The 26,534-nt window shown below is 43.6% G+C and overlaps 1 protein-coding gene across 2 annotated transcripts in view; it reads left to right on the top strand.

Annotated features, from left to right (window-relative positions):
- The window catches only part of LOC133963007 (plexin-A1-like), a 178,333-nt gene that overhangs the window by 9,773 nt on the left and 142,026 nt on the right, over positions 1 to 26,534 (top strand). For both annotated transcript variants that reach the window (XM_062398223.1, XM_062398222.1), the window contains exon 2: positions 22,878 to 24,249. In XM_062398223.1, the coding sequence (XP_062254207.1) occupies positions 23,074 to 24,249 (1,176 nt within the window). In that variant the 5' untranslated portion in view covers positions 22,878 to 23,073. The remainder of the gene's footprint in view (positions 1 to 22,877; positions 24,250 to 26,534) is intronic.

Genomic DNA, 26,534 nt, shown 5'->3' with positions numbered 1-26,534 from the left:
CTGATGATTGTGACCCAGTGATAACCTGTTAGCTATCCAACATTATAGTGTGGTACAACCATCTCAGTCTCTTCTGAAATCCTCTTTAACAACTTGCTGATTATCTACATAATTCATGGGGAGCATTAAACAGTAAGATGTGCAAATTGTACTGTATGCTTTCTGGGGCCTTTATGAAAGCATACATAAATTCTTATAGCAGTTGTATTAAGGGTCCTGAATAACACTGTCTGCATTGTGCTGGACTATAAAGCAAAACTCCCCAAATTCGACTTGAATCCAAATTTTAACACATTATCCGAACCTGGCACAGTAAAATGTGAAAAGCTGTAATATCCATGAAATCTACAAAGTAACTGAATCGATCAAAAATCTGGTCAAAGTGTAATTAATCAGGACAAACACCCAAAGTTGCCAACAGAGGTCATTATGTATTAAAAAAGCCTTGTCAATATCATGGTAATTTGAAATAATGTTGGCCAGCTTAGGTCTGTGTTGACTGCCCTGATACCGGGGTTCATGGCCAACTTTACTCCTTCATGGTAAATGTTTGTCATCATCGATGTGGAGAGATCCCATTTGGTTGGGCTCGCTCACCCACCACCCCACCCCCCCCATCTCCATCTTACTCGTTCTGTCACTCTACTATGGAGGACATGATGAAAATGGCTGTTTAATCATGCAGAGAGGTCAACCAATCAAAGGGCCTGGACCGAGTGATTTAAGGGCATGTTCAGAGCACAGCTTGAAGAGGCAGGGAGACAGGGGAGAGAGAGCGAGAGAGACTGGTTGGGGTTTGATTGCTGTATGGCGCAGGTCACCTCTCATCCACTTACCACTGTTCTCATTTTGTCAATAATTGTCCCTGACAGATTGATGTATAGACAGAGAGTTGAGTAAATGGATTCAGTAGAGGGCAGATGGGCAGTGACGACCCGCCAATGATAAGATTCATACACAGACTCCAAACTGACACAACGTCATCAACTACAGAATAGACCCACATTCACTGGAAAAGTCAAACTCCTGAGTCACTAAAGCCGTTTACAGAAATGACCTGCAGATAAAATCTGGAGAATTGTTTACGGAGTTTACCCAGAGTTAGCTTTTCACATATGCACAACACAGTGGGAGGTTTTCTGCACATGCGCTTTGACAACAGTAACATACTCTGAATTATTCAGGTGAGAGGTGGTGCAGCAGCGCGGACAGGAAATGACGTATTAACTCTAGTAGATAACATTATTTTCTTGACAATACACAGACACAGCGCTCAGCTCTTATCACCGTAACTCTCTGTCTCACTTGGACATTTGCCTGCTCACATGCAGCTCCTCTGGAGAAAATATGGATGCACTGCAGAGTTTATATCATGTCTGAAAGCAGTAAAACACAGACACACAAACACACAAGACAGGGCAGTTCTCGCCTGAATGTCAATGGTAGAAGATGAAAAATGGTTTGTAGTGAGGACGCTTGTCACTTGGTGTTGTTGTTTAACAATAGGTGGTAGGAAGCTTTTCATACAATTTCAAATCTACTGTTGTCACATAAGATTAGTGGCTTGGTGTCCCTGTGTCTGTAACCTTTCTCACTACACATTAAAGTTGAATATGCCCTTTTGCATGCCTGGGCTGGAAATGTGTTTTTTTTACCCTAGCACGGCAAAGAAAGATTGAAGGGAATTCCACTTGCTCCTGACAGTGTATTGCCTGATTAACTGAGTCAACTGTATTGACTTCTGCTCCTGTTCACACATCACCCTGACATGGCAGTTACCCCCAAGGTTTCTGAGTGAGGCTAAATGTTTTTTTACTCCGGCCCTGTATTTTTTGCCTCACTGTATTCCCTTCTTCTGTCTTTCCTCTTTCTTAACTTCTGTGTCCATCTTATCAACTCAGCTAGTATAATGTTTTCAGATGGGCTTGTGGAGCATTTCTCTAAGCCATGTTTATAAAGTGCTTCAGTATTTAAATATATCTTTGACAGGAGCTGGCAGAGGAGAAAGGTACTGAGGGTTAGGCCGATGAAGGTAGATTATTGTGATTGGCCATTGAAAAGCCATGCAGTATGCTCTCACATGCTCCTGAATTACAGGTACACATAGAGGACAGGTGTTATACCAAGGTCTCCCTGCCTGTCGCGAACTGCATGCCTGCCACTGGGACGTGCACAGCTAAACCAGAAATTAACAAACTTATGCCAAGTTCTGCCTTGAGAGGGACGGTGAGGAAAGGAGTGCTGCACACTACATCTCTGCAATGAACCAACAGTGCAAAACACCAAGTTACAAATCAGTTGGTATTATGACGAGTGTAAAAATGTTTTCGGATCATTATGAAACTCTGGCTGGGCAAATTGGACCATGGCAGGTCGCCACAATCTAGACAATTATCTGCAAACACTGCTGTACCATTGCAGTGTGCGGCGGTCGAGATTGTGTTACTTTGTGCTCACCGTTGCCCTGCGTGTGTTTTTGATACAACCAATGAGTTAGTATTTGTAGAGTACCACTCCAACAGATAGCTGGCCCCTTGCTCTCTCTCTCTCTCTCCGACTCTCTATTTCTCTCCCTCCCTCCCCATCGCTCTGACCTTGCGTCGGCGTGTGCTGATGAGCGCTGAGTGGATACACTCATATGTGGTGTGTGCGCGTGTGTGAGCACTAGAGAAACCGTGGGATCTCCATTTGTTGTGTAAATGCAAGCCGCTAATTGACTGCTGGGCACGCAGCCTCTCCTTCAGCGGCTGAACCCTGCCCTCCGCTGGGTCCCAGGGATCCTGCCAGGGGAATGTTTGCCCCCTCACACACACATCAACACACGCTCACATCATCCCCCCTTCTCTCTCTCCTTCTCTGTCGGAGCAGGCCTGGCACTCTGCCAAAGTGAGAATGGCATAGCCTCAGTGTATCTCTCTCTCTCTCTCTCTGTCCGTCTGTCCGTCTGTCTGTATGTATGTCTGTCTGTCTCTCTCTCTCTCTCTCTCTCTCTCTCTCTCTCTCTCTCTCTATGTTGAGCTTTTCTGAAAATGTACATGTCATTTACTCATAACAATCTTCTGATGCCATTCCTCTTCTCATACAGCACAATTACTTCTCTCTTTATTCTAGTTTTATAATGGTAAATGGTCTGTATCTATAGAGCAATTTAGAGTAAAACTTTTTTCACCCTTTCACACACACATTCATACAGTGCAATAATCTTGATAGATCTTAATGTTAGAGTTTAAACAAGCAGACAATGGGAATTCCTCAGTGTCATAAATTATGTCACAGGTTAAGTAACAGTCACAACGCAAATGCTCAGACTTTATGCTTTAGTTCATTTATGGCCCAGTTCAGAACAACCTCCGTGGGAAGCTCACAGGAACTAGTTGGTCGAGCTATTGGCAGGCATTGGGCCAAACTGTAGCAAGTGCTGCACTATGTTAGTGTTTTTATCACCAGCGGAAATATGTTGGTTCTCTACACAGATATAGTTGATGGGCAGTTTATACTGGGTTGGACAATTGTTCTGGCTCTATATCTAAATATCTCCTGGTGAAAAGCGGTGACACACACATAGAAACCAGCTACGAAGATGTGAAGAGAGTTTGTTGTGATGAGAGCTAACAACGGTATCAGGGTGCTGTAAACATGATCATGTGATCTACGCAGCGGAGTTAATACATCACTCCCGGCCTCTGCCTGCTGCACCCGGCTGCTCCACCCCTTGCCTGAATAATGTGGAGGATTTTAAAGGCATCTTTGCAGAAAACCTCCTGCTGCGTTGTGCATGTGTGAAAGGCATAGTCTGGGTAAACTCCGTAACCAATTCTCCGGATCACTGTGTTTTGCGTGTATCATAGAGAATATTATGAACGAATTGCAGAAATGCAATTACAATACTTTGTGGAAAAAATAAATGTGCTCGCACGAGTTCAAGCCTTGTGTGCTCTAGTTTTCCCATGGCAGTTCATTGTTCTGCTGAGGTAAACATGAGGAAGCACAGAGAGGAACAGACAAACAATAAACTGACACACTCTACTATAACACTCTGTTTAGACTGCAAACACAAAGAGCAAGTGTGTGTCTGTGTATGCAGACAGTACCACAGACAGTTTATATGTATATAGCCAGTACCACAGTAAAGTACTGTCCTGAGAAAGCAAAAGAAAGGCCTGTACCTGGCACATAAGAATGGCAACATGCCTATTTCCCGCCATTAACCTTCGCACGATATGAAGAATCTAAATGTCAACCATTTCACTTTCCGTTCTTGACCACTCAGAAATGCTGAGAATGCTGCGGATTGGCAGTGATAACTGAATAAAGACAGTCCAATAGGTAGCCACATTTAAATACTGTCATGTTCAGCTTGTTTGATGTGATATTTTCTCAGAACTACAGCATTTGTTCATGGTATGCATGAGGATGACTTTGAAAACCGGTCCACACTTAAATGTGAAGGACTTATTTCAGGTGCTCGACAGAAGCAAATGAGACACAAAGACACAAAAGCAAGGATTTAACGTTAAGCTCGCCACATATGCCCAAGAGACAACAACAATAGGATTAGCTGCCACGCCAAATAACTACGGCCAAGGCCAAGCCTATTATATTGTTATAATGCCCTATTAATGAATGCAAATTTGATCACAAAAGTTAATCATGTAATAAATTACCTGGCACTCAGTGAGCGCAAACCTCTTCCAAGTCAGAATAAATTCAAAGAAGTTGGACAGAATTACACACATTTATAGAAATCACTCCACTAAATGCCCCCTTTTTTTTCCCATCTATATCTATGAATTATTTTCTGGAAAATCTGTGAAAATTTAGAAGAAGAAATCCTATTTTGAAACCTTAAGGCAAGTGATAAAATTCCCAGATGATCCATGGTGATCTGGATCTGCACCGAATTGTTTTATGTTCTTTCTATACCACATCCACGTTTCGTAATTATCTGGCCAGTAGTTTTTGAGTAACCTTGCTTAAACACACCATACAAACCAACAGACAGATGGGCGTGAAATCATGAACTCCTCGTGAAGTATGTTCAGTTGATTCCTAAAGTTGTCCAACAAGTCTGATTCCCTATAGTTGCAGCAGTGGAACAGGAACAGCCAGTATCCACAAGTGGAACAATGAACACAGAGCGAGTGAGTCAGGAAAAGATTGATTTGACATATCATGGTCAAGGAAGTGTTTATCAGGCCCTAACCAGTAGAAGCAAATTTATTTCCTGTTTGATTCCCACTGTATTCCCCATTTCTGCTCCAGAAACAAATCCACTGCCAATACAGCTCATCGAGTTATATTGACTCTGTCTGGAAACGGGGAGGAGAGGGGGAGTGAGATACAATGACAGGGTGGCTGGGAAGTGGAGCGAGGGAATGAGAGGCAAAAAAGAGGAAGTGAAACTGAAACAATTGACAAAAACACAGCGTAAAAACACAGAGTCAGGGAAGGAGGAGCAGGATAAGTGAGGGGAAAGAGAAATGGGAGAAAGTAACAGACTGGGAAAGAGCAATTTGCTCTCCCCCTGCTAGCTGTACCAGCAGGATTGCAGCCAGATAGGCAGTGTTGAATCTGAGTCAGCAAGACTTGAACTGGGGCCCTAGCCTACAGCCCCGGGGCTGCTAGTAACACACACACACAGACTCGTGCAGACATGGTATCAGACCTGTCGTCCTATTCTACTCAGCCCTCCAGCTCTACCCTAACTATAGCTGTTCAGCCAACCACTCTTAATTAGTAGCTGCTGCTGCTGCCGCTGCCCTGCCCCGGCGCCACTCTGGTAAAGCCCCAGCCCCACGTCTGTATGTGGTTGTGATCAGTTTCAGTTTGTGTTTACTCTTTGCATCAGCTGCAGCGTTGCCCTCCATGCTCTCTCTCCAGCGTGTATGCATGCTTACTCTGTGTGCAAACGTTGCAGGTTGAGGTGGAAGAACGAATGAGCACATATTGGTGTATTTGCTCAGCAGACAGTGGTTTGGTGTGTCCTTTGTGTTGTTGCACCACAGGCTTTGTTTCTTAAGTCTCTTTTTAACTCTCCATCTGTCTGCTGTTGCTGCCTGAGAGAGCTGCTACCACAGAGCAAAACTAAAATGTTTCCTTAGTGCTCCTTCTCAGAGATCTTTTTGGCAGAGATTCTGGCATGCCACCCTTTAGAAGCCCCCCAAAGATTTCAAGCAACTGGAGGCAACTGATAAACGAAAAATCCAAGTTGAGTTTTTGTAAAATACAGGTCAGCACGATAGTATCAGCAAAGATTATTTTCTCAACTTAGATCACATTAATTGAGCTTAGTTTTCCCCCATAATCATCCTGTAGTTGTCCATACACCCCAGTTTAAGAATGACTTAGGTAAAAAATCTTAGCAGAAATGCTAGCGCGATTACTCTAAGGGAAAACGGGATTTCCCTTATTTCAGGATGTTGTGGGAGCACTCCAGTATGGTTAGACTGTTGACTTCAGTGTCGGGATGGTTTCAGGATCCTGTCTCACTGTTATTCTTGTTGAGGTTGATGCCTATAAATATCGTGTGCAATTTTGCGTGCATATTTTTGTGTATTTACTGATTAAATATTCTGCAGCACTTTCTCTCAATTTCCACGTTCAAACTCTATACATCTTCTGTCTCCTGGTTTCTCATCACATCCTATCAAGTTCATGGCACAAGGCTGCAACGAGGGTCTCATCCAAACCACGGAGGAAGCTGACACATTTCTTTGCGAGGGCCCCCCCCAGTACAAACGCATAGCTGGGATAACTGTCAGCCATCTACCACAGGCACTGGCCTTGTAATCAAGACCATATTCAAAAGAGAGAGAGAGAGACAGAGAGAACACTAGCTTAGCTCAGCACAGGAAACGCACAGCTGGAAAACAGTCGGTGCATAAAGTTTAACCAGCCCCACATGCTCACTCTCTGTACACACACATTCATATCTGTTCCCGGAAGAACACAGGCCACAACTTGGTACCATGGTGACCCAAATTTGTGGCATCACAGCTCCTTTCTTACCGAGGCTGCATGTAGGGCACACCGTGTCACGCTTGCTGGATGGAACACGTCAAGCGTTGACTGTCACCATCTATTTACACTCAACCATAACAGTCCAAACATTGATGGATGACACAGAAATCTACTGTGAAGCAAGAGATTTGGTTGTGTGCTCAGCCGGGAGCTGGTAAATAAATGTTCACAGCGCAGCACTGCAGCTAAGGCTTTCTAGGATTTCTCCTGTTTGACATGATAACAGCTTTAAGAGGTTTTTGGGGGTGGTCAGAGCAGTTGTGGTCACCCTACATAATCTGTCAATCTCTTTTACCCTGATTCTCTCCTTTTTCCATCCCTCTTCTCCATCTGAATCAGCTTACAGAGGAGCTTCATGTTCTAGTGTGCTTGTTAAGCCCCATATGTAGCTGCACAATATCCCTTCTTCAGTGACAGACTGATGCATGTGAGTACCCGAAAATGAGATCAAAATAAAGGCTGTTGGACTGAGCCTTAACCCATTTGCATCTGCTTTGCACACGCATTCATTTACTTCCTGTCGTTATTTTCAACTCTCTATTTTTCAGGAACTTCCTGCATAAAAAACTTTAATTTTGGTCTGCGTTTGCATGGCACACTGTTCAGGTATACAGGTTAGACAGAAGCAATATGCTTTTTAGGTTTTGCTTCTTCAAAGAGCGAGTTGTCCGTGTTTGGAGTAAGAGTTTTATTTGCATTTAAGATGCTAATGTAGCCCTTAGGTTGAGCAGAAATGGCTAGAGTGTGCCAGTGTTTTGTTTCTTTCTAGTTATTCATAAGGCTTTATTAATGGCTGCCTCACGCTTCACCGCAAGGAAAAATAGATAAACTTAATTTTCTCTTTGCAAAGTTCAGGGCGTAAAGCAAGACTGGTCCATGACACACAAGTTCAGGATTCATGCATCACTTTTTTTCCTGGACTATTGAGCTGAAAACTTGCTGTTTGTTTGTGCAACTGTGTGTATGTGTGTGTCTCGCTGGTGAGTTTGAGGCAGCCATTGAAATTCAAATTAAGTGAGCAGGTCAGGACTTGAGTATTCCTCGAGAGAAAGAAATAAGAGAGAGGAGGCATTAATCTTCTACGGTTGTCTATCTTTCATTCTCTCTGCTGGGGGAATGTAGTAGAGGTCACAAGCATAAGTCTGATGGCAGGTTCCTGTCGTTGTGTGAGTCTTAACCTTTCCCCCTTGTGAAATCACATGCCTTTTATCAAACCAATGCAGATCATTCAGGCCAGCCTTCAGCACTTCAAGGGAAGGGTCAGCCGACCTGCAGAGGAAAGTGGATTGCAGTGCGACGATGGAGACCAGCTTAGCTCTGAATCACATTATCAAACAGGGTTAGTCAAATGATAGGTCAAAGCCCACTTGTACCAAAGACACCTTAGATTGTGGTTTAATTCCCTGGCTTTGTAGACATGATTTGCTCTGTGAAAAGTGTTGAGAACAAAAGGTTGCTTGAAGCTTGCTCTGTTGCTAAGGAGAATAAAATTATAACCAGGCTGGGCTGGCACTTATACCATTTTTTCTTTGCTTTGTATTGAGCCCACAGTTGTTAATAATGATATTTATTATTTGCGGCACTTTAACATGCAGTTCAACCATAGCATGAACTCCATGAAATTGAACTTATATTGTGGCTTTTTTTTACAGCAAAAACTGCAGAAACTAAAGCCTGTGCTACTATATTTACCTGCACGGCATATTTCTCGAAATGTCTTGGATCATTACAGACGCCATCTACTTCACTTTGAAACCGAAAGGCCCATCTTGCATAAACACCTAAACAATGCACTATAATGGAGCTGGAACAACGCCTCAACCAAATGTTCAATCAGCTTTGAATGTGGCGCTGAGTGGCTGAAATAAGCAAGGAATTGTGGAGTTATGAGTGGCAGTCAGCTCCTGGGGGACCGTGGGAGATGGCAGGTCATTTGCCCGGCCAGTATCGCTGTGATATATTTGTACACTACAGCAAGGTGGCTGGCTGAGAGTAAAGAGGCGATAGTGGAGGAGCGAGGTGCTTGTTGAGCAGGCTGGAATACAATAGAAACAGAGGGGAGACTTAATCAGCTGAGGCAAATAGCAGTTAAACACATTTCAATCCGCAGGGAGCGGAGAATTTCTTTATCCCACAATGATTACTTCCCCCCCTGATCAGGTTGTGTCCGTCTCTTCTCCGCAGAGTTCTGACCTCAGACTAAAAGGGACAGTTTTATTCATCTTCTCTGCAGGGTACGCTCTGTGTGGGGCTCCACATAGAGTCTGTTGTCTCCATTGTAGATTCCGTTGTCACAAGGTTGGCAAGTGTACAAGTAGTGCATGTGTGCAGATCCAGGGCTGTAGCATCTAGTGAGGCAGGTGTCCTATAAACCATAGTTATGTCTAGCTCAGTGTTGTGTTGAATCAGACGCTGATATATTTAGTTCCTCTTCTCCCCTGCCTTCTTCCCTCTCCTCCCCTCTTTGTCTCTGGCATTCCTCTCACTCACCACTCTTCCTCTCATCTTCCCCCGCTCCCACCAGCCTCTCCTTATCTCTCTTCCTCTGCGCTCACATTTCGGTCTTCCCAACACATTTCCCTCTGTGTTTTTCTTTTTCTCCATGTCTGTTCTTTTCCTCCCCCCACGCTCACCTCCTCCCCCGCAGAGCTCTGCCTCAGCCTGAGTTCTGCTGCTGTAATGATACTGACAAACTCTTTGGACACAGTTTTAGCTTTGTTACTCATCTGCCTTTTTCTCTTTTTTTCATTCACCGTTCTTTCCCTCCCTCCGTCACTCGCTGCATTTAGACACAGGAACTTCTAATGTAAATTTAGACAAACACAATTGGATGCCCACAAAATACACACACACACACACACATACACACGATCAATGTTTACACTAGTCAGTAATAATTGTGCTGTCTGCCAAGCTGATAGACAGTCTTGGTAATATGACCTAATGAATGTGTGCTGGAGGTTGCCTTGTGTTTGTCTTGTGTTGAACCCTCCCACCTCCTTGTCTGCCCCGTGACTGACTCACAATAGCTGATGTTACTCGTCCTTCTGGACCGACCAGTCGACCCAGCCCTTCCTTTTGGTCTGGCTCCAAGCAAAAGAGCAGCCAGGCACCTCAAACGTTTCCAGCTTTTTGATCATGAAATTAACGTGTTGGACAAAAGAATGAAATTCTTCTTAATCTATAGATCTAAAGGTTTTTTGAGGAAATACATAGGTTTAAAAAAAATTAAGAATCATCAAAAAAAATGCTATATGGAATATCTAGGATTATATTTAATATATAAATAAAAATGTCATATGTTCTCAAGGTTGGTGCAGATGTAGGGCTATAGAAATGTTTAGAGTTGATGAAGCTGTCTGTATTTGGCGATTTTTCTTGTAAAATGACTTTAGACAAAAGAGTCTGTCAGAATTGTGTGAATTTTCTCTCTTAAGCTTCGCTGGTTTCATTTTAATAGTAAGACCTTATGATGCTGCTCACAGAAATTCTTGAGCCCGCAGGCTTGTTTATTAACACAGACTTCGAGACTTGAAATCTCTGCAGCCTGACTGGGTGACCTTAAATGATGTCTACATGGAAATAGTGATGGGAAAGATGAATCTGAAACTGACAGACTTTGTGAGAATAGAGAACCAAACAGGTTTCAGATATTACAGATCAATTCCCAGCTGCTCTCATTTTAGGCCACTTAGCGGTAAATGCTCGGCCCCTGGAACACTTGATTAAAACTCTAAAGAAAAGTGTGGAATCCTTGTGAAGGGTGTATTGCGGCATCATAAAGAGCATTGTTTGAAAGTTGAACTGGTGTTGGCTGTAGTTATGTGACATGCACTTAGTTGCCCACAAGCTGAGGAGGTAAAAAGGTTCCCTTTTAGCTAAACATGCAGCGACTGCTCTCCTCTTATCTCGCTCCATTCCTCCTCGTTCCGCCTCGCCGGCTATCTGAAAAAGTATCGTCAACTCCTCTCATCTCACCCTTCTATCGCTCTCTCTCCCCTCCATTTCCATCACCTCTCTCTCCTGTCTCTTGCTCTCCTGCTTTTTTATTGCATGCTCTCTCACTCTGACTCCATCTCTCAGTCATATTTTTTATTCTCTTCTCCAACCTGGTCTCATCCTGATCTTTGCCTCACTCTTGAAAATATTTTAGTCTGTAGACATCAATAAATATACTTTTAAATAGTCTTATCAATGTACAGTGGACAAAGTGAAAGCTTAAAAGTGTTGCACATATGATTGTTTGCCAGTAAAGTATTAGACACACACACACACACGTGTAAGCCAATGGTCTTTGTCATGGTCTATGTCGCCGTCTCTATAGTGAAGCAGTGATGCATGGAGAGCGATGTGTTGCGCTTCACCAGGATTATAGTATGTGCTGACGACCAGGGACAAGACAGGAAATCGTCTGTGCTCTCGAGTTCCTATTCTCTTCCCCCTGAGCATCACATGGGTGTGCACATACACTCACACACTCACCACACTTTGCTCACGCACACAGGCTGTCTGCTGGCTTGAATATTCACCGGCTTAAACCGGGCTCCTGGGCTAAAAACGGCCGGGATTGAAGAGCTTCCTTTTGTTTCAGCTCCACAACTGTGCGACTGAAAATAATTGGCCGTGGCCTCACATGACTGAGATGTAACTGTGCCATCTAAACCGGATGAATTGCCCTGTCCCACTGAGTTCCTGGACATGACAGCGTCTTTGTTTCGTGTTTATGCTGTCGCAGATCTTCCTGCGTATTGTGAGAGTTTGATTATGTGGGTCACTGTGTTTTTCGGTGAATTATTTGTTGCTCGGTGCCTCTTGATTTTGATGCAGAACAAAAGCTAATGCAGCCTCTTTTATTTGAGCTGAACAGTAAATCAGAATCCCTTGAGGACATGTTTTTCAAAATAACTTACATTTGAACAATGCTGCTTGAAATGTTGGAGACCTGTGTGCCCTTCTAATTATCCATGACATTTTCACTTTGTTTTTCGATGGATTCCCTGTTAAGGAATTAAACTTGCATTACCTCAGGACCGGACATCTGCACTAACCCTGATGTCTTGTGACCAATTTGAGGCCAAAAATCGACTAAATACCATGTTACACAAGCCATACGCCTGCCATAAACCATCTAGAGCATAGAATATAGCAATGCGGTCATAGTCAATGATATAGTTACTAATACTCAACAGTACACATGCGAAAACAGTATGGGCCATAATGGACAGAGATGGATCGGGATGCTGTCGGAGTCTGAAGGGATCCAACATGTGTGTGTGTGTGTCATTTGTGTGTTTTCATTACAACAAACCATGACATCTATCTGTATGAAATGGATGATGTAATGACCCCGACTGGAGGAGGCCAAGGGAAGATGGTCAGTTTTCCGTCTCTTTCAATAAAAATATTAGGCGCTGTTGAGTATGATGTGTAAGAGAAGAATTCACAGATGAAAAGATATGAGCCAGATTAAGACTTGGACATGTGTCAAGTCTTTGAAGTGCTCTGGTTTTATTTCAATCCCTTTCATGATGTAATCTCAACAATGAAATCAAAAAAGTATTTTGGATGGAACAGCCTTTCTGTAAAGATGAGCTGCACATCCTGCCTGTCAACACACACTTGTGAAACCACAGATATGAAAAGGCCAACACCCGACTGTACTTTGGCCTTTTGTTTTCAGGCTCATTCTCAAGCCTCAGCTCTGTGGCTCTGTCGGATTAAAAATTGCCTGAGATTAATGCCAGTTTGGAGTTCAGATATCAGCATCTTTGAAGTATTTTCTCATTAGCAGCTTCCGGTGCTGTTGTTTATATATCATTACACGTGTTTAGTCCAAGTATTTGTGCAGTCCGAAGAAAAAACTGACTTTCCATGCTGTCGGTCCACATGCGTTAACTCTGGAAACATCACAACCAAAAAGAGGAGGTTACGTTTATAGGACCCTTAAAACAAAAAGGAGACAGTGATTCTATTCAATGGCTTTCTCCTTGAAGCGACTCCTCGTCCACCCACGACCAACCACCGCCAGCACTGTCCTCAAATCCACGGAGAGGATGTATAACAGTTTTTTCAACAATCAGTGCTCTCTGGTAAGTTTTTACAAAGAGTTGCGGCACAAGCCTACTCTAGTCCTCTTGGTGTCAAGGGTCAATCAAGCTCATAAATGGAGGGTGTGAGGAAGCAAGAGTAGGAGGGACGGAAGTTGCAGCTGAGGACAGCAGTGCTTGGTAATAAGCTGTTTCGGGCAGAGTAGAGTGCATTCCACTATAGTGAACTCAGCAGGGAGAGTATAAGCACTGCTATGCACCAGCATTGTTATAACAAAAGGAGCTCAGAACACAGGCTTTATTCGTGGATGATTGTAGTTAATGAACATACTTTAAAGCAGGGCTGTATGATAGGATGGTAGATATCACGTGACAATATAGAAACGTGTGTGGTTTCACATTATGCTCTATTATATTTAGTTTTACTGCAAATCACACTCTTTAAGGCAACACATGATGCATTGCATGTCAAACACATGGAGAGAGGCTACAGAGGAGAGCCACAAAAGTACAGTTGATTACACACTCCAATGTTGCAAGAGGCTTTTACCTGTAACACACCACGTGACAAAACAGCTGCTGTGACAACTTGCATCTTCAAAGACATAGCTTCAATTTACACGGTCTAGAAAAGATGTACGTTTTGAAGTTGTCATGAGCACACAACGTAAAGAAATGAAATATTTGTCAGTTGACAGTCTTATGACTGTGATCTAAATTTAGCCACTTCACTCCATCCCCTGACTGAACCTGTCCTCATGTTTCATGACATCACCACCAGTGCATCCACTTTGGAAAGCTCAAACCACAGCTTGATTGGTGTATAAATGCCTGTTACAAAACCACAAGGATATCTGTGGTTGACTTTCATTGTGACTGGTCTTGCTTAGTGTTGAGTCAAGTCATGGGGTGGCACGTTGCTGCATGCCTTTCATGCAGGTGCAGCTTTGTTATGTTGTTTTCATTGTTTTAATATGTTGAACAGAAAGTTGCACCTTATCTCAAATCTAAACACTGTAAGTAGACAGGTGACATGTTAAAGGACCTGTGTTGGATCATAAAGCAGGTGAACTTAAACCCAGTTCACTTAATCTCAAACATGGGTCCTCCGAGGTGGTCTGGTACGCATGTGGCCACATTCTTCTCACTGTGAGAACACTAATGTGTCCACATGTGAAGGGTCGTCTACTCAGCTGTGCTCCTCTGACCCGCTACACTGTCACAATCATTCAAATGTATTTTTACTTCTGGGAACTTGTCAGTGCCCATATGTTGGTTGGTTTGGGTACAACGCCACAATATTATCACTGACATCAGCATAATGATTTCTTCTTTTCCATAGTAGATCTGCATTTCTGCCCAGGCAACATCATGTGGTTTACAGACGAGACATACCTGTTTATTTGCAAATAAGTTAGGGAAATCAGATGTGGTCACAGGAGACACATTAAGGACACATTTAAATTTCAGTTGTGAACGGATGCATTCAACACTGTCCACTTGTTATCGTATCTCTCAGGACAGATGTTAATACCAGTTTTGAATAGCAATATTGCTAACAGTAGTTCTCTTTTTAAATGTGAGGCAAGGAATGTTTTTGTTCTATTTTCAAAAGCTGGATTGACTTGCTTAGATGTTGGAAACATTGTTATCAGTGATGAAGATAAATAAAGGTGGATAAAAACATCCGTTGCCAATTAGTTATAACATCCGAATATCTAGGTTTCATTCTTCATTGCACAAATGGAAAAATTGTTGGTTAATTCCAACCTAAACTCTTAAATGTAATCCTGCCTGGTAAAACAGTTGATAACCTCTTGTTGCATGTCATCACCTCCTCTGATCCTACAACCCCGCTGTAGTTCTCCTAAAGCCCTCTCAAACAGATAAAGCATTAGCTTAATGCTGTAGACAATAGTGCAAGCTCAGTGTGATTTGGCCTCAGTGAGCCAGTGGTGAAACGTTAAACTGACTGCACTGGTACTGCATTACTTGTTGGCATATCAGGCATATTCTGGCCTTGACCTACATATCACCTACCTCTCCCACCTACACACACATACACATACACACACACACACACACACACACACACACACACACACACACACACACACACACACACACACACACACACACACACACACACACACACACACACACACACACACACACACAGGATTTGTCATGGAAAGAAAGACCCAGCCGCACAAACACAGTCGAGAGATTAAGTGTAAACCACTAATCTGACGGGGCCTGCATCTGTGTGTTTGTGTGTCTGCGCTCCCTTATGAAATGTGGGCAGGTTTTCATGCGATGGCTGGCTCAACAGTGTTTCACTCCGTCTTAGCAGCAGGAATGACAGCCTTAGTTTTTCCAGGAATTTCAGCCCTGACGAGAGAAGAAGGGAGGAGAAAACGTGTTCCCATGCTCATGTTGTGAGACACATCAATTTAGTGCATACGAAATTTGAGTTTTATTTGGGCTAGTCTAACTCTTAAATCATAGAAGGTGGAAGAGCATAACAGAGAAGACACAAAGAGAAATTTTAGCTGCAAAACTGGAAGAGAAAAACGGAGCCAGAGCGAGAGGATTTGGTCTGATATAAAGATGGAGACATATACAGTTCATGTGATATTGTAATGAAGAGGGCGGTGTGCTTGAGAGACACCCTGGGGTCTATCATCCTGTTTTTACCAGTCAAATATGCCACAATGTTCATAAACCGTTCAGGTGGTGTTCATAATCCTAGCATCTCAAGCCGCTCGGGAAGTGTTCAAACACTACTGCTGCTCGGTACAGAATTCTGGTATAATGTTAGCTTTGTGAGGAGAAGTGAGATTTGAGGGGTAAATCGGGCTGCTTACACACACCTGTCACTCAGATTACCTCACACACACATATACACTCGGTATGTATTTGTTTGATGAGCTGATGAATTCCTCAGAGGTCTGTCCACAGCACATTCTCTCCATACATTCCAGTGTAGAGCAGACTTGGTTCGATTCAGAGATTTGGTAGGAGCTGGTGTCCGTGTCGGCATGAAATGTGTAAAACCAGACACACACACTACACATCACACATTAGGTGACACACACCCCTCCTTCTTCTCTCTCATATTCGACAAATGCAGGGGGGGAGCAGAGACAACTGTGCTGTTGGCTTAGAGCACAGGCACATATTCATATGACCGAGCCCCCAACACACACAAGCTCATTACAACAGAAACGTATATACCGTCATGTCTCTTAAGTAGTATCTGTTGCAGTATAATCCAATTTCTAAAAACACAAGAAAGTGTGTGTTTTTATTATTATTTAGAACAAGGAGTGGCTGAATTTGTGGAAGGTAGTGCCCACAGTCGGTCTACTGTCTCAGAGTGGCAGCTGTCTCTCTCTCCCTCTCTCTCTCTCCCTCTCTGCCCCCCCTCCCCCCCCCCCTCTCTCTCTCTCCCTCTCTCTCTCTCTCTCTCTCTCTCGCACACACGCACACACACACACGTCTGTTATCCTAACAACACATTGGGTGTAAGAGAAGCAGGTGTCCTTGTCCATATTGGCTCTCCAGCCCTTCAGTGTGCCAGTAGATTGTCTGGTAGTCTCCACCCTCATTCTTGGGCATGCTGCTGATTTAAGCTTGGGAAATGAGACAGGCATAATATATAGCAGAGTATGGCCGCTTGTTGAACAGCAACAAAAAAAAACTTTTAAGGCGGTTTTCCATGTTTTCAATGATTGTTTATTATGATGTGTTTTATGACCTGTTATCTCTTGACAGTCTCTCAAAAACATTTTACATCATCAGATTCCATTATTCCATGCAACAGAGCTGAGCAGCTTGTAAAGTTGATGTAAAGGCTTTATTCTCGGCTAAAATACTTAAAATTATCAGAACAATCCGAGGACTGTGATTGTTTCTACTCTGAAGCTTTTCCTCAACTCCGTCTCCTCAAGGGTAGCCACTAGACAGCTCTAGATCAGATTTTATCACTCCAGCCGGGATGATGGCTTGAACATCAGCCCAGCAAGGTGCTTTAAAGACACGGGGCTCAATTTGTTCCAGTGTCCGTCTTAATAATACACACACTCACACACACACAGACACACGAACACGCACACGCACACACACAACTTTTGCACAGTAGAACAAGGCATTTTTTTGGCAGGCCACCTGCCACTGAGAGAGAAAAAGGGCACAGGCGCTTGTCCTCCACTAAACTGATTTACGTTGGCACTAAAACAGAACTCATAAAGGCTTTTTATGCTCCCTGAGACTTGCCAGTCAGCTTGTTCCCCCGGCCAAGGCAGGAAGGAAATGATACAAGATACCACAATTCACAACACTGCTTTATTGTCAGACCTCTTGAAAATTGCTCTTACCTCCTCTGGAATTTGTCTTGGCTTGCTTGGTGAGAGGAATATAGGAAAAGTTGTTTTTGGCAGTAAAAAGTGCTTGCCCAAATGTTTTATATGTTCTTTATTCCGCACTAAATGTATTAGTCACCTCTTAACTGTCTGATAAATAAATAATACGAAGTAATATCACATAAATGCACATCAGATCTCTAAAATTGTTCTGCGTTCAAATGGAACTTGTGAGGTCATGGCCACGACGTCGGAAGTCGTGTACGCAACATGCTTGCTCGAGTCATTAGAACACCGCCAGAAGCTACAGAGGCAAAATAGGAAAAGCTAGCAGCTGTTGAACATTGTGAAGGAGATGCAAAGGTATAACGACGGAGGAAAAAGAAGAGGCAGAGGGTAACATCAACATTTTTCATGCACCTATTAGAGAATCTATACGACGAAAATATATAAAGGTAAAATGAGCTTTCATCGTTTCACAACATCATCAAACGGGTCACAAATCATCGCCTTGTCAAGAATACAAGGAGAGAGACTCTTTTGTGAACACAATAAACATGAAACCACCAGTGTTATTTAAAAATGAGGACCTTTTTGAACAAATGTCCATGGTCATTAAAACATGGGTTAGAATATTCCTTGATCATACACAAGTGAATTGTGGAATAATGTTGACATTCTCTGATAATCCTCTGCGGAAAGACAGAGAGAGTGATTGCTTTGTTGGAGTGCTTGAGATTTGATTCGGTGGTGTGTTCGAGCGTTTTAGCCTCTATGTGGCTTATATTGGTGACCTGACCCCCCCCAATGCCTCTGAGCCCCTGAGGCGGCCTTTAACTGGGACATGTGTCAGACTGGCTGGATAAGCAGGCAGCAAATGACCAGCGTGTACCATGCTTACCTGCATGCGTGTGTCTCCGCACAAGACTGTAAAGAGAGCAAACCATATTGTCGATCCTCTTCTGACTCTAGGTGTTTTATACATCCGTTTGAGATCTTGTTGTCTGTCCAGGGATTGCCACCCATCCCTCCATCAATTCACCCACCCGTCAGTGTGTTGGGGGGGATGGTAATCCATTTTTCCCATATGCAGATAGTGGCGGTGAGATTAGGCAGACCCTGGGAGAGGATTATGGCTTCGGGGCTTGGCTCCCCTTCTATCTTACCTCCTCTGTAACCATCCAACCCCCCCTAACCCACCACTTCCTGCCTCCTCCTCATACTGTTCAATCCCTCACCCACCCCTCACTCATCTCCCTTTTCTCCCCTGGGCAACTCTCCAATCTCTAGAGTTTGTTGGCTGCTGAGAGAAGTGGTGGAGGACAGATTAAGATAGAGACCCATTTAGCTTTTTGTATGTGTGTTTTGATTTGCATGTGCATAATGTACAGGATAAGTGTGTTTTGACGTGTTTGTGTGCATATGTTATAGACCAATTGAGAGGAAAGGCAGTGTAGTGGGTGTGTATGTTGGCTTGTGCACAGTGTGTGTCTTTTAAACCTCATTGCTTTCAGTAACCTCTGTGATTATGCCATGGTTGGGTTACAATAATTGACTTTGTGCATACGAGTGTGTGTCTCGAGAATTTGCATTCATTTCCACAGCCTTGCCTTTTATTTGCTCCCACACACTGTCCCCATCTTCCTTCGTATGTTTTCCTTCCTCGGTTCACATGTTGTGATGCAGTGCAGAGGGCAGAGAATTTGTTTGAGTGCTGCTCTTCTTCCTTCCTCATCATCATCCCTCTCTCGCCACCTTCTCCTCCTCTTTCTCCCCTCCAGTGGTGAGTGCCGTAATTGATATGCCACCGGCAATAAATCAGCGCAGCTCTAGGCTCCGAGCAGCTACGCTGTCTGAAGGGAACGAGTTTAGCTGCCTTGGAGAACAGGATGGGAGAGGGAGGGGAGAGTGGATCGAGCTCTGCTCACAAGACTCGCTGTCCACTCACCACTTCACAAGACCCAGAAATTTCCCCACAGCGCACAAGAAAACACACACACACCACCCCGGGTCTTCGCCGGATTCCAACCCTTGTCAAACCTAATAAACAAAATGAGGTAAAGCTGCGGAAGGACATCTTCTACCTCCCTTCAATCTCTCATTCTCATTCCTGTTCCTGACGCCCATAGGGATGCGGTACAGTCCTGTCAATTGATGGGACATCCTGATATCAAATCCAATCAACTTGGCCCCTTCCAGCATGTCCCCTCTAATGCTTTTCCCTCATGTGATAACGGCCTTGGTTCCTTCGATATCGCAGCTGCCCATTCCCAAAGCAAGAGACACGTTCCGGACAGAAATGATTGACATGTTTTTCCTTGATGGTGCGAGATATGGCTTGTAACCTTGTTCCAGTGCTTTTCCCACCATTTCCCTTTAGTTGTGGAGGAAATTGAAATTGACTAGGGTCTGGAAGGATAAGGAGGGAGGGAGAAAACTTAAGAAATTTAAGAAAAAGAGTGATTGACTATATCCTCAACAGCTAAGCATGTGTGCTATGACAGGAGATCGAAATGGAATGATTGTGGACTTCTTTTCATGTATCTAGTAAAGTTTATATTTGGGAGATGAAAAATTCCATGCTGTGTTTTTACTTGGGTGTTTGTTGTGATGTCACAGTCTTATTAATGGGATAGATTATAAGCAGCCGGAGACCCCTTGATGCAATTTGTTTTGCCACTCGCACTGTTTTACATCAAGCTGCAGGTGGCTTGAATGAAGAGGAATCACCATAAGGACTTTTTTAAGGTTGTCTCATTCTTCAATCTCTCATTTGCTCCCTCCCTCTCTCTAACTCATTGTATCTTTTTTCCGCACTTGAAAATGACAAAGGAAAACGAGACATCTGCTCTCGAAGCACAACCGTTCTGTTGAGCACGAAATTATTTTTTTATAGGCTGGCTAGTCACTTTATTGCGGCTGCTTATGTCAAAGAGGCCACCATCCACATCAAGTCATTTTAATCTCAGAGTAGAGAATGGGGTTTTATCTGATGCTGCTCCAGCCTGTCTGTCTGCAGTTACCGTGCAGAGGTGCCTCAATCCACAGGGCTCCCCTGGTGTTTGATTTAAGCGCAGGTAGATCCCTGATTAAAATGCAGCAGCAGTGCTTCCTTTTGTTTGGCTCCCGCTGCTCCTCACTCTCTCTTCTGCTTCTCGGTCTGTATGTCTTTCTGTCCATGCAGTATTTGTTTCTCTTCACATTTTTCTTGCCCTATACCTCTTTTCTCTCTCTCTCTCTCTCTCCCTCTCCCTCCCCCCTCTCTCTCTCTCTCTCTCTCTCTCTCTCTCTCTCTCTCTCTCTCTCTCTCTCTCTCTCTCTCTCTCTCTCTCTCTCTCTTTTACTGGATGACCCAACCTCTCCATGAACCTGGCTAGCTTTGTCACAGCTGAGCTATGGTTTGCTATTCCATGACCATTGCTGCTGCAATTTCTCTCCTATCCTGTTTACAGCAGGAGTGACTGCAACTGATTAACAATTCAGTAACTCGTCTTGCTGGGGTCCTTAATTCTCTCAATACTTTTAAAAGTGCATTTTTCCCTTCTAGTGTTTACTCACAGCCTCCCACAAGCCCTTCTCAGGGAAAGCTGCATTAAGCATAAAGGATAAAACATCTTCCCTCAGAGCTTGGCTAACTGACCACTCTTCCTGACCTGCTAAGCTCGGTGATTGATAGACAGATAGCCTTGCTCCTTGAGTGGTTTACCAGATGGACAGCAGGACGTGGAAACAGAGACATTCCTCAGTCCCTTTCCTCTCTCTTTTCTCCTTTTGATTTTGCTCTAGCCCATGCTTTTGTCTCCCTCAACCCCCTTCCGCCATCTTCCTACTCTTCTCATCTCTCCCTAGTGTCTCATCTTTTCTGACTTGGTGTGATCATAAAACACCCTTCGTGCAGACACTTTGATAGTCAAGGTGAAATTGAAGCGTGCAGGTCTCAAGGAGAGTTGCTTCCTGTTTTGCATAATCAGCGTTTACAGGAGAACTAATGTCCCACTATTTCTGGAACATGATTGGCCTGTCAAGTAACAGCATTTGCCCCGCAGACCCCGCTCATCATCACTGTACTGTCATTGAAAAATACCGGAAGGGACAAATACTCTTTAAAGCGACCGGTTGATCTGTTGGTCTAATGTTAAATGTTGGTACTGTCTCCAGTGTTACATTCACAGGGGAGAAATACTCTACATTAGGGCTGCTTGATTAAATCGAAATTTAATCGTGATTGAGATTATGGGGTCAAACAATCTCCAACTACTATAATCGTGTTGAAACGATTATTTGGAATTTTTTTTCGAAAGAGATGCGCATGCTCAATTCAGTCCTTCCCCCAAAGCATTCAGCGGCCCAGCTGACTGGCTCTCACTCTCAAGCAGCAGTAAAGTGAAGGAGGCGAGTTGTCTGTGGTGACAAAACAGCGCGAGTGGAAGAGCAGGGAGGGCAGCAGCACACCATGTAGCGGCCGCGCACCGCACCGCTATTCTCAAGCATGCTCCCGCCTGGCTGTTCAGACCGGTCAGACTGGACCCGCATTTCTCTGCGCCGGCCAGTCAGTCAGAGAGTGTAAGGGTAGCCTTCATTAAGGGTTTGAATAACCTGGCACTGATATCCTGGTTTCACGGAGGAATAAGACACGCAGCCGTCATCTGTGTTTACCGGAACCGGAAGTGATTACAAAAATAAAGCATAGACTTCAGAATAAGGGCACATGTTAATAATCGTTTAAATAATCGTGATTTTGATATTGTCCAAAATAATCGGGATTATGATTTTTTTCCATAATCGAGCAGCCCTACTCCACTTCAACAGCTTTGTATGATTAACGTTATGTTCTGCATATTTTTCTTTAGATAAGTTATATATTTTTCTTTATAATATACAGTATATATTGTGAATGTAGGTCCCTGAGGGTAAGAGGAGTGACTTTGGTAACCTGGTGTGCTGCTACATGAGCCTGGTACCTTTATACAGCTGTTGGTGTAATTACAATAAGGGGTTACTGGATGTTATGTTGATACAGTTCAAACTATTACAGGAAAGTGTTTGCACAGACCTGGCTATAAATTGTTTGCTGTCAATATAACAGGCCCCACTGGCAACCTTTCAAACACATGCCTCCTTGAAAGCCACCAGAGTAGCGTTGAAAAATATGAAATATTAAAGAGTTCAGTTTGGTGGGTCTATAACTCACTCCAGCAACAGTTGTATTACATGTACAGTGCTTTTAATAATCGGCCAATGGCTCCCCAGCCATCTTCACTCATAATTAAATGCTGACACATTCTTGCCTTCCAGACTTGATTTGATATCATTTATCATTAAAGCAGCTTGAGTGTTCTTTCGCAATATGGGAGGCTTTGAGGCCTCTTTTTTGCTTTATGCATAATTCAAAGAAAATGTTCCTTTGTCACTCATCATGTTTTTTTTTTTTTTTTTTACCTTCCAGGGCTCCCACCTCACGCCTATGGATGATGTTCCTGATGATGGCTTGCAACTCTGAAAACAGGACCACGCAATAATAGTCGTTTCCCTTATCCTTTTCTCTCTTTAAAACTACCCCCCTTATTCCTTGCTAATAGAGGTGCGAAGAAAGAAAATCCTGATTTGGGAATTGTAACAGAGTGTGTCTAAACAGCAGAGATATGTGTCCCCTAGCCCGGTCAGTGGCTTCCCCTGGCTCAGGGTTTCTCCTCTTGGAGCTTTTGCTTATCATGAGCTCTTCTGTCTGTGGAGGCCAACCCCCACCCTTGAAAAGATTTGCCCCTGCTGAGTGGGGGCTAACTCATCTTGCCATACACAACACAACTGGAGAAGTGTATGTGGGAGCTGTCAATTGGATCTTCAAGCTGTCAAGCAACCTGACCAAACTGCGCAACCACATGACTGGCCCAGTGGTGGACAATGAGAAGTGCTACCCTCCGCCAAGTGTCCAGTCGTGCCCACATGACTTGGCCATGGCTCCAAATGTGAATAAACTTCTTCTCATAGACTACGCACAGAACCGCCTCATTGCCTGTGGAAGCACCTCACAGGGCATCTGCCAGTTTCTACGTCTGGATGATCTTTTTAAGCTCGGTGAGCCCCACCATCGCAAGGAGCACTACCTCTCCAGTGTGGCAGAGTCTGGTACCATGTCTGGGGTGATCATAAGTTCCCCCCACAGTCCTACCAGTAAGCTGTTTATTGGAACCCCAATCGATGGCAAGTCTGAATACTTTCCAACTCTGTCCAGCCGCAAACTGATGGAGAATGAAGAAAATGCTGACATGTTCAGCTTTGTGTACCAGGATGAGTTTGTCTCGTCCCAGCTAAAGATCCCCTCGGACACTCTCTCCAAGTTCCCTGCCTTCGACATCTATTATGTGTACAGCTTCAGCAGTGAGCAGTTTGTCTATTATCTGACAATGCAGCTGGATACCCAACTAACTTCGCCCGATGCCAGCGGAGAGCAGTTCTTTACCTCCAAAATCGTCCGCCTCTGCGTGGATGACCCCAAGTTTTACTCCTACGTTGAGTTTCCCATTGGCTGCACTAAAGATGGGGTAGAGTACCGTCTGGTGCAGGATGCCTTCTTGGCTCGACCAGGCCGGCAGCTGGCCAACTCTCTGGGGATCTCTGAGAATGAAGACATCCTCTTCACAGTCTTCTCTCAGGGTCAGAAGAATCGAGCTAAACCACCTAAAGAGTCAGCATTGTGTCTGTTCACCCTAAGGAGGATAAAGGAGAAGATCAAAGAAAGGATTCAGTCCTGTTACAAGGGAGACGGGAAACTCTCCTTACCCTGGCTGCTCAACAAGGAACTCGCCTGCATCAACTCGGTAAGCACATTTTTTTCTATCTGTTCTTTCTGCAGGAAGTATTCATTTACTTGCTGTTTTCTTCGTTGTCAATTAAAGTAAGGATTTATTCATTGTGATTGTGACAAAGTGGCGACGTCTTTGCTGTTTTATCAAACAAAACAGCTCTCTGGTTCACTTGCTGAGGCTCACAGGCAAACTGGCTTTCTTTTGAGCTAACTGTTAGCTGCTCGTTGTTTTTACAAAGCCTCATTTCAAATATTAAATTAAATATAGATTCTAGAATCAACATGGTTATTATAAAATTGTTAAACAATTATACTCAAGTGACTCAGTTGTTATCCAAGAGTGAAAGTTATTCCTTTTTACAAATCAGTCTTCAGGGAAATGTGTACTGCCCACTTTGGAAAGTATTGTTGCCAGTAAACATAGGCATTCATGCATACATAGGAGGCAACTATTAAAGATTAGTCTAGATGTCAGTACATTAACATCTCTGAAACTGTCTGCTCCAACTTTTCCACTCAGCCTTTTCCACTGCACACATGCTAATTGAACACAGGCCTACGCCACATTCATTCACAAGGACCACTGCTGCAGGCCCGCAGTGATTAACAATACAAAACATGGAAAGCTCTTATTCCCCTCTGCCCTTGTCTTCTTTTCGCTTTTTTCCGAGACATCTTCTTTTTCCCCACAGCCTTGTGTTGCTTTGATTTAGTCAGACAGGGGACATCATTAGCCTGGTCCCCTGGATTTGTGCAATGTCACTCACAAGCACACACACACTCTCACAAACCCACACACAGCTTGGTTTGGTGCGCTGCGGTGGGAGATCCTGGGGGATAGCATGAGCTACACTTGGTTTTTACTAACTGAGCCACAGTGCATGGCCCTGCATGCATTACAGAGGCTACCTCTCACACAGACACACATATGTGCACTTATACTGAAGACCTTACACAACAGCATACCATCTTTATAGTGAACATACAACTGCTCAACTTTATTTTCTCTGACCTTCATTCTTGATTCCTCAGTCTCCCTGTGCTCACCCACTCTCTTTATCTTGAAACCCGCCTGAATATATTTCCGTTCCATCTATTAGTGTTTAGTGTACCTCTTAGATGACCACCTGTCTTAGAGACCCCATCTTCCATCCCTTGTGCTCTTTAAAATCACCCATCCATCGCTTTCCATCTTGCTCTCTCTTAAGAAAGCCTAATTATAAGACCAGTTTTAAAGCTTTAAATGTCAGTGCACACATTTTTCCTGGCAGGTGTCTTCGCCGCGCACACACACAGAAACCATTCATCCTGAGCCGAGTCTAATGGAGTGAGATACTTTGTAAAAACAGCACTCTTCCTCTGTGTAGTTCTCTATTAGCTTGGCCGCACAGGTGTTTTTTTGTGCGGTAGTGAAAGTGATGTGAATCACCCAGCCAAGTCTCACCTCCCTTTCTTCTGTCTTTCAGACATCATCTGTACATGTAATCTCTCTCTTATTCAGTGATTGTCTTCATTCTTTACTGGGGTTTTTCTTTCTTCGGGCCCATCACACTCACAATAGCTCCGAGGCAAAAAGCAGGCTCTCGTTCATTTCAATTAGACCTTTGCCCCGGTGCAACAGGAGCTTTTAGTGCAGAGTGCTATGGTATAACATCACATGTTAGAGAGAAGAATTTCACTTCCTTTTTTGCAGTGCAATGCCAATCATTATCCTACTTTACTGCAACACAAATGCTGCATGTGAAACTGCTGTGCTTATTTACTCTTATCTAGTGAGGAAAAGTATTGACATCATGATAACTTAGACAACAATAGACCAATAGAATCCAACCTCAAAGGAGAATAATCAGCTGGAGAGTGTGTTGGCTTTTTGATAAGACTCCCTGGTTTGCATTTCATCTACCTCGGCCATATCAATGTAGCCTTTACTTTTTATAGCTGGGAGAGCACAGATGCACTATTAGCATTAATGAAGTCATACCAGTGAGCCATCATGCAAAATAACAGGGCTCTGCAAACAGCACACCTAAATGGTATGCAGCCCATGAAAATTCATTATAGTTTGAACCCGCTAGATTTGATTAGAGATTAGAGATTTCTAATAATATCCAATAACAACATATTAAAAAAATAAATGCTGTAGCTCTAACAAGCTCTGGCTAACTACACTACTGCGAATCACTTCTGCATAGCTTTAAAAAGAAGTACATGCCATACAGAGCAACAGCTGGAGAGTGAAAGAAGAAGGGATTTCCAGGTAAACACAACTGATGAGGTTTAGACATCGGTGCACCTCAC

Source organism: Platichthys flesus, chromosome 2, assembly GCF_949316205.1.
Source record: "Platichthys flesus chromosome 2, fPlaFle2.1, whole genome shotgun sequence".
Lineage (NCBI taxonomy): Eukaryota > Metazoa > Chordata > Actinopteri > Pleuronectiformes > Pleuronectidae > Platichthys > Platichthys flesus.
This window is presented reverse-complemented; position numbering and strand designations above follow the sequence as displayed.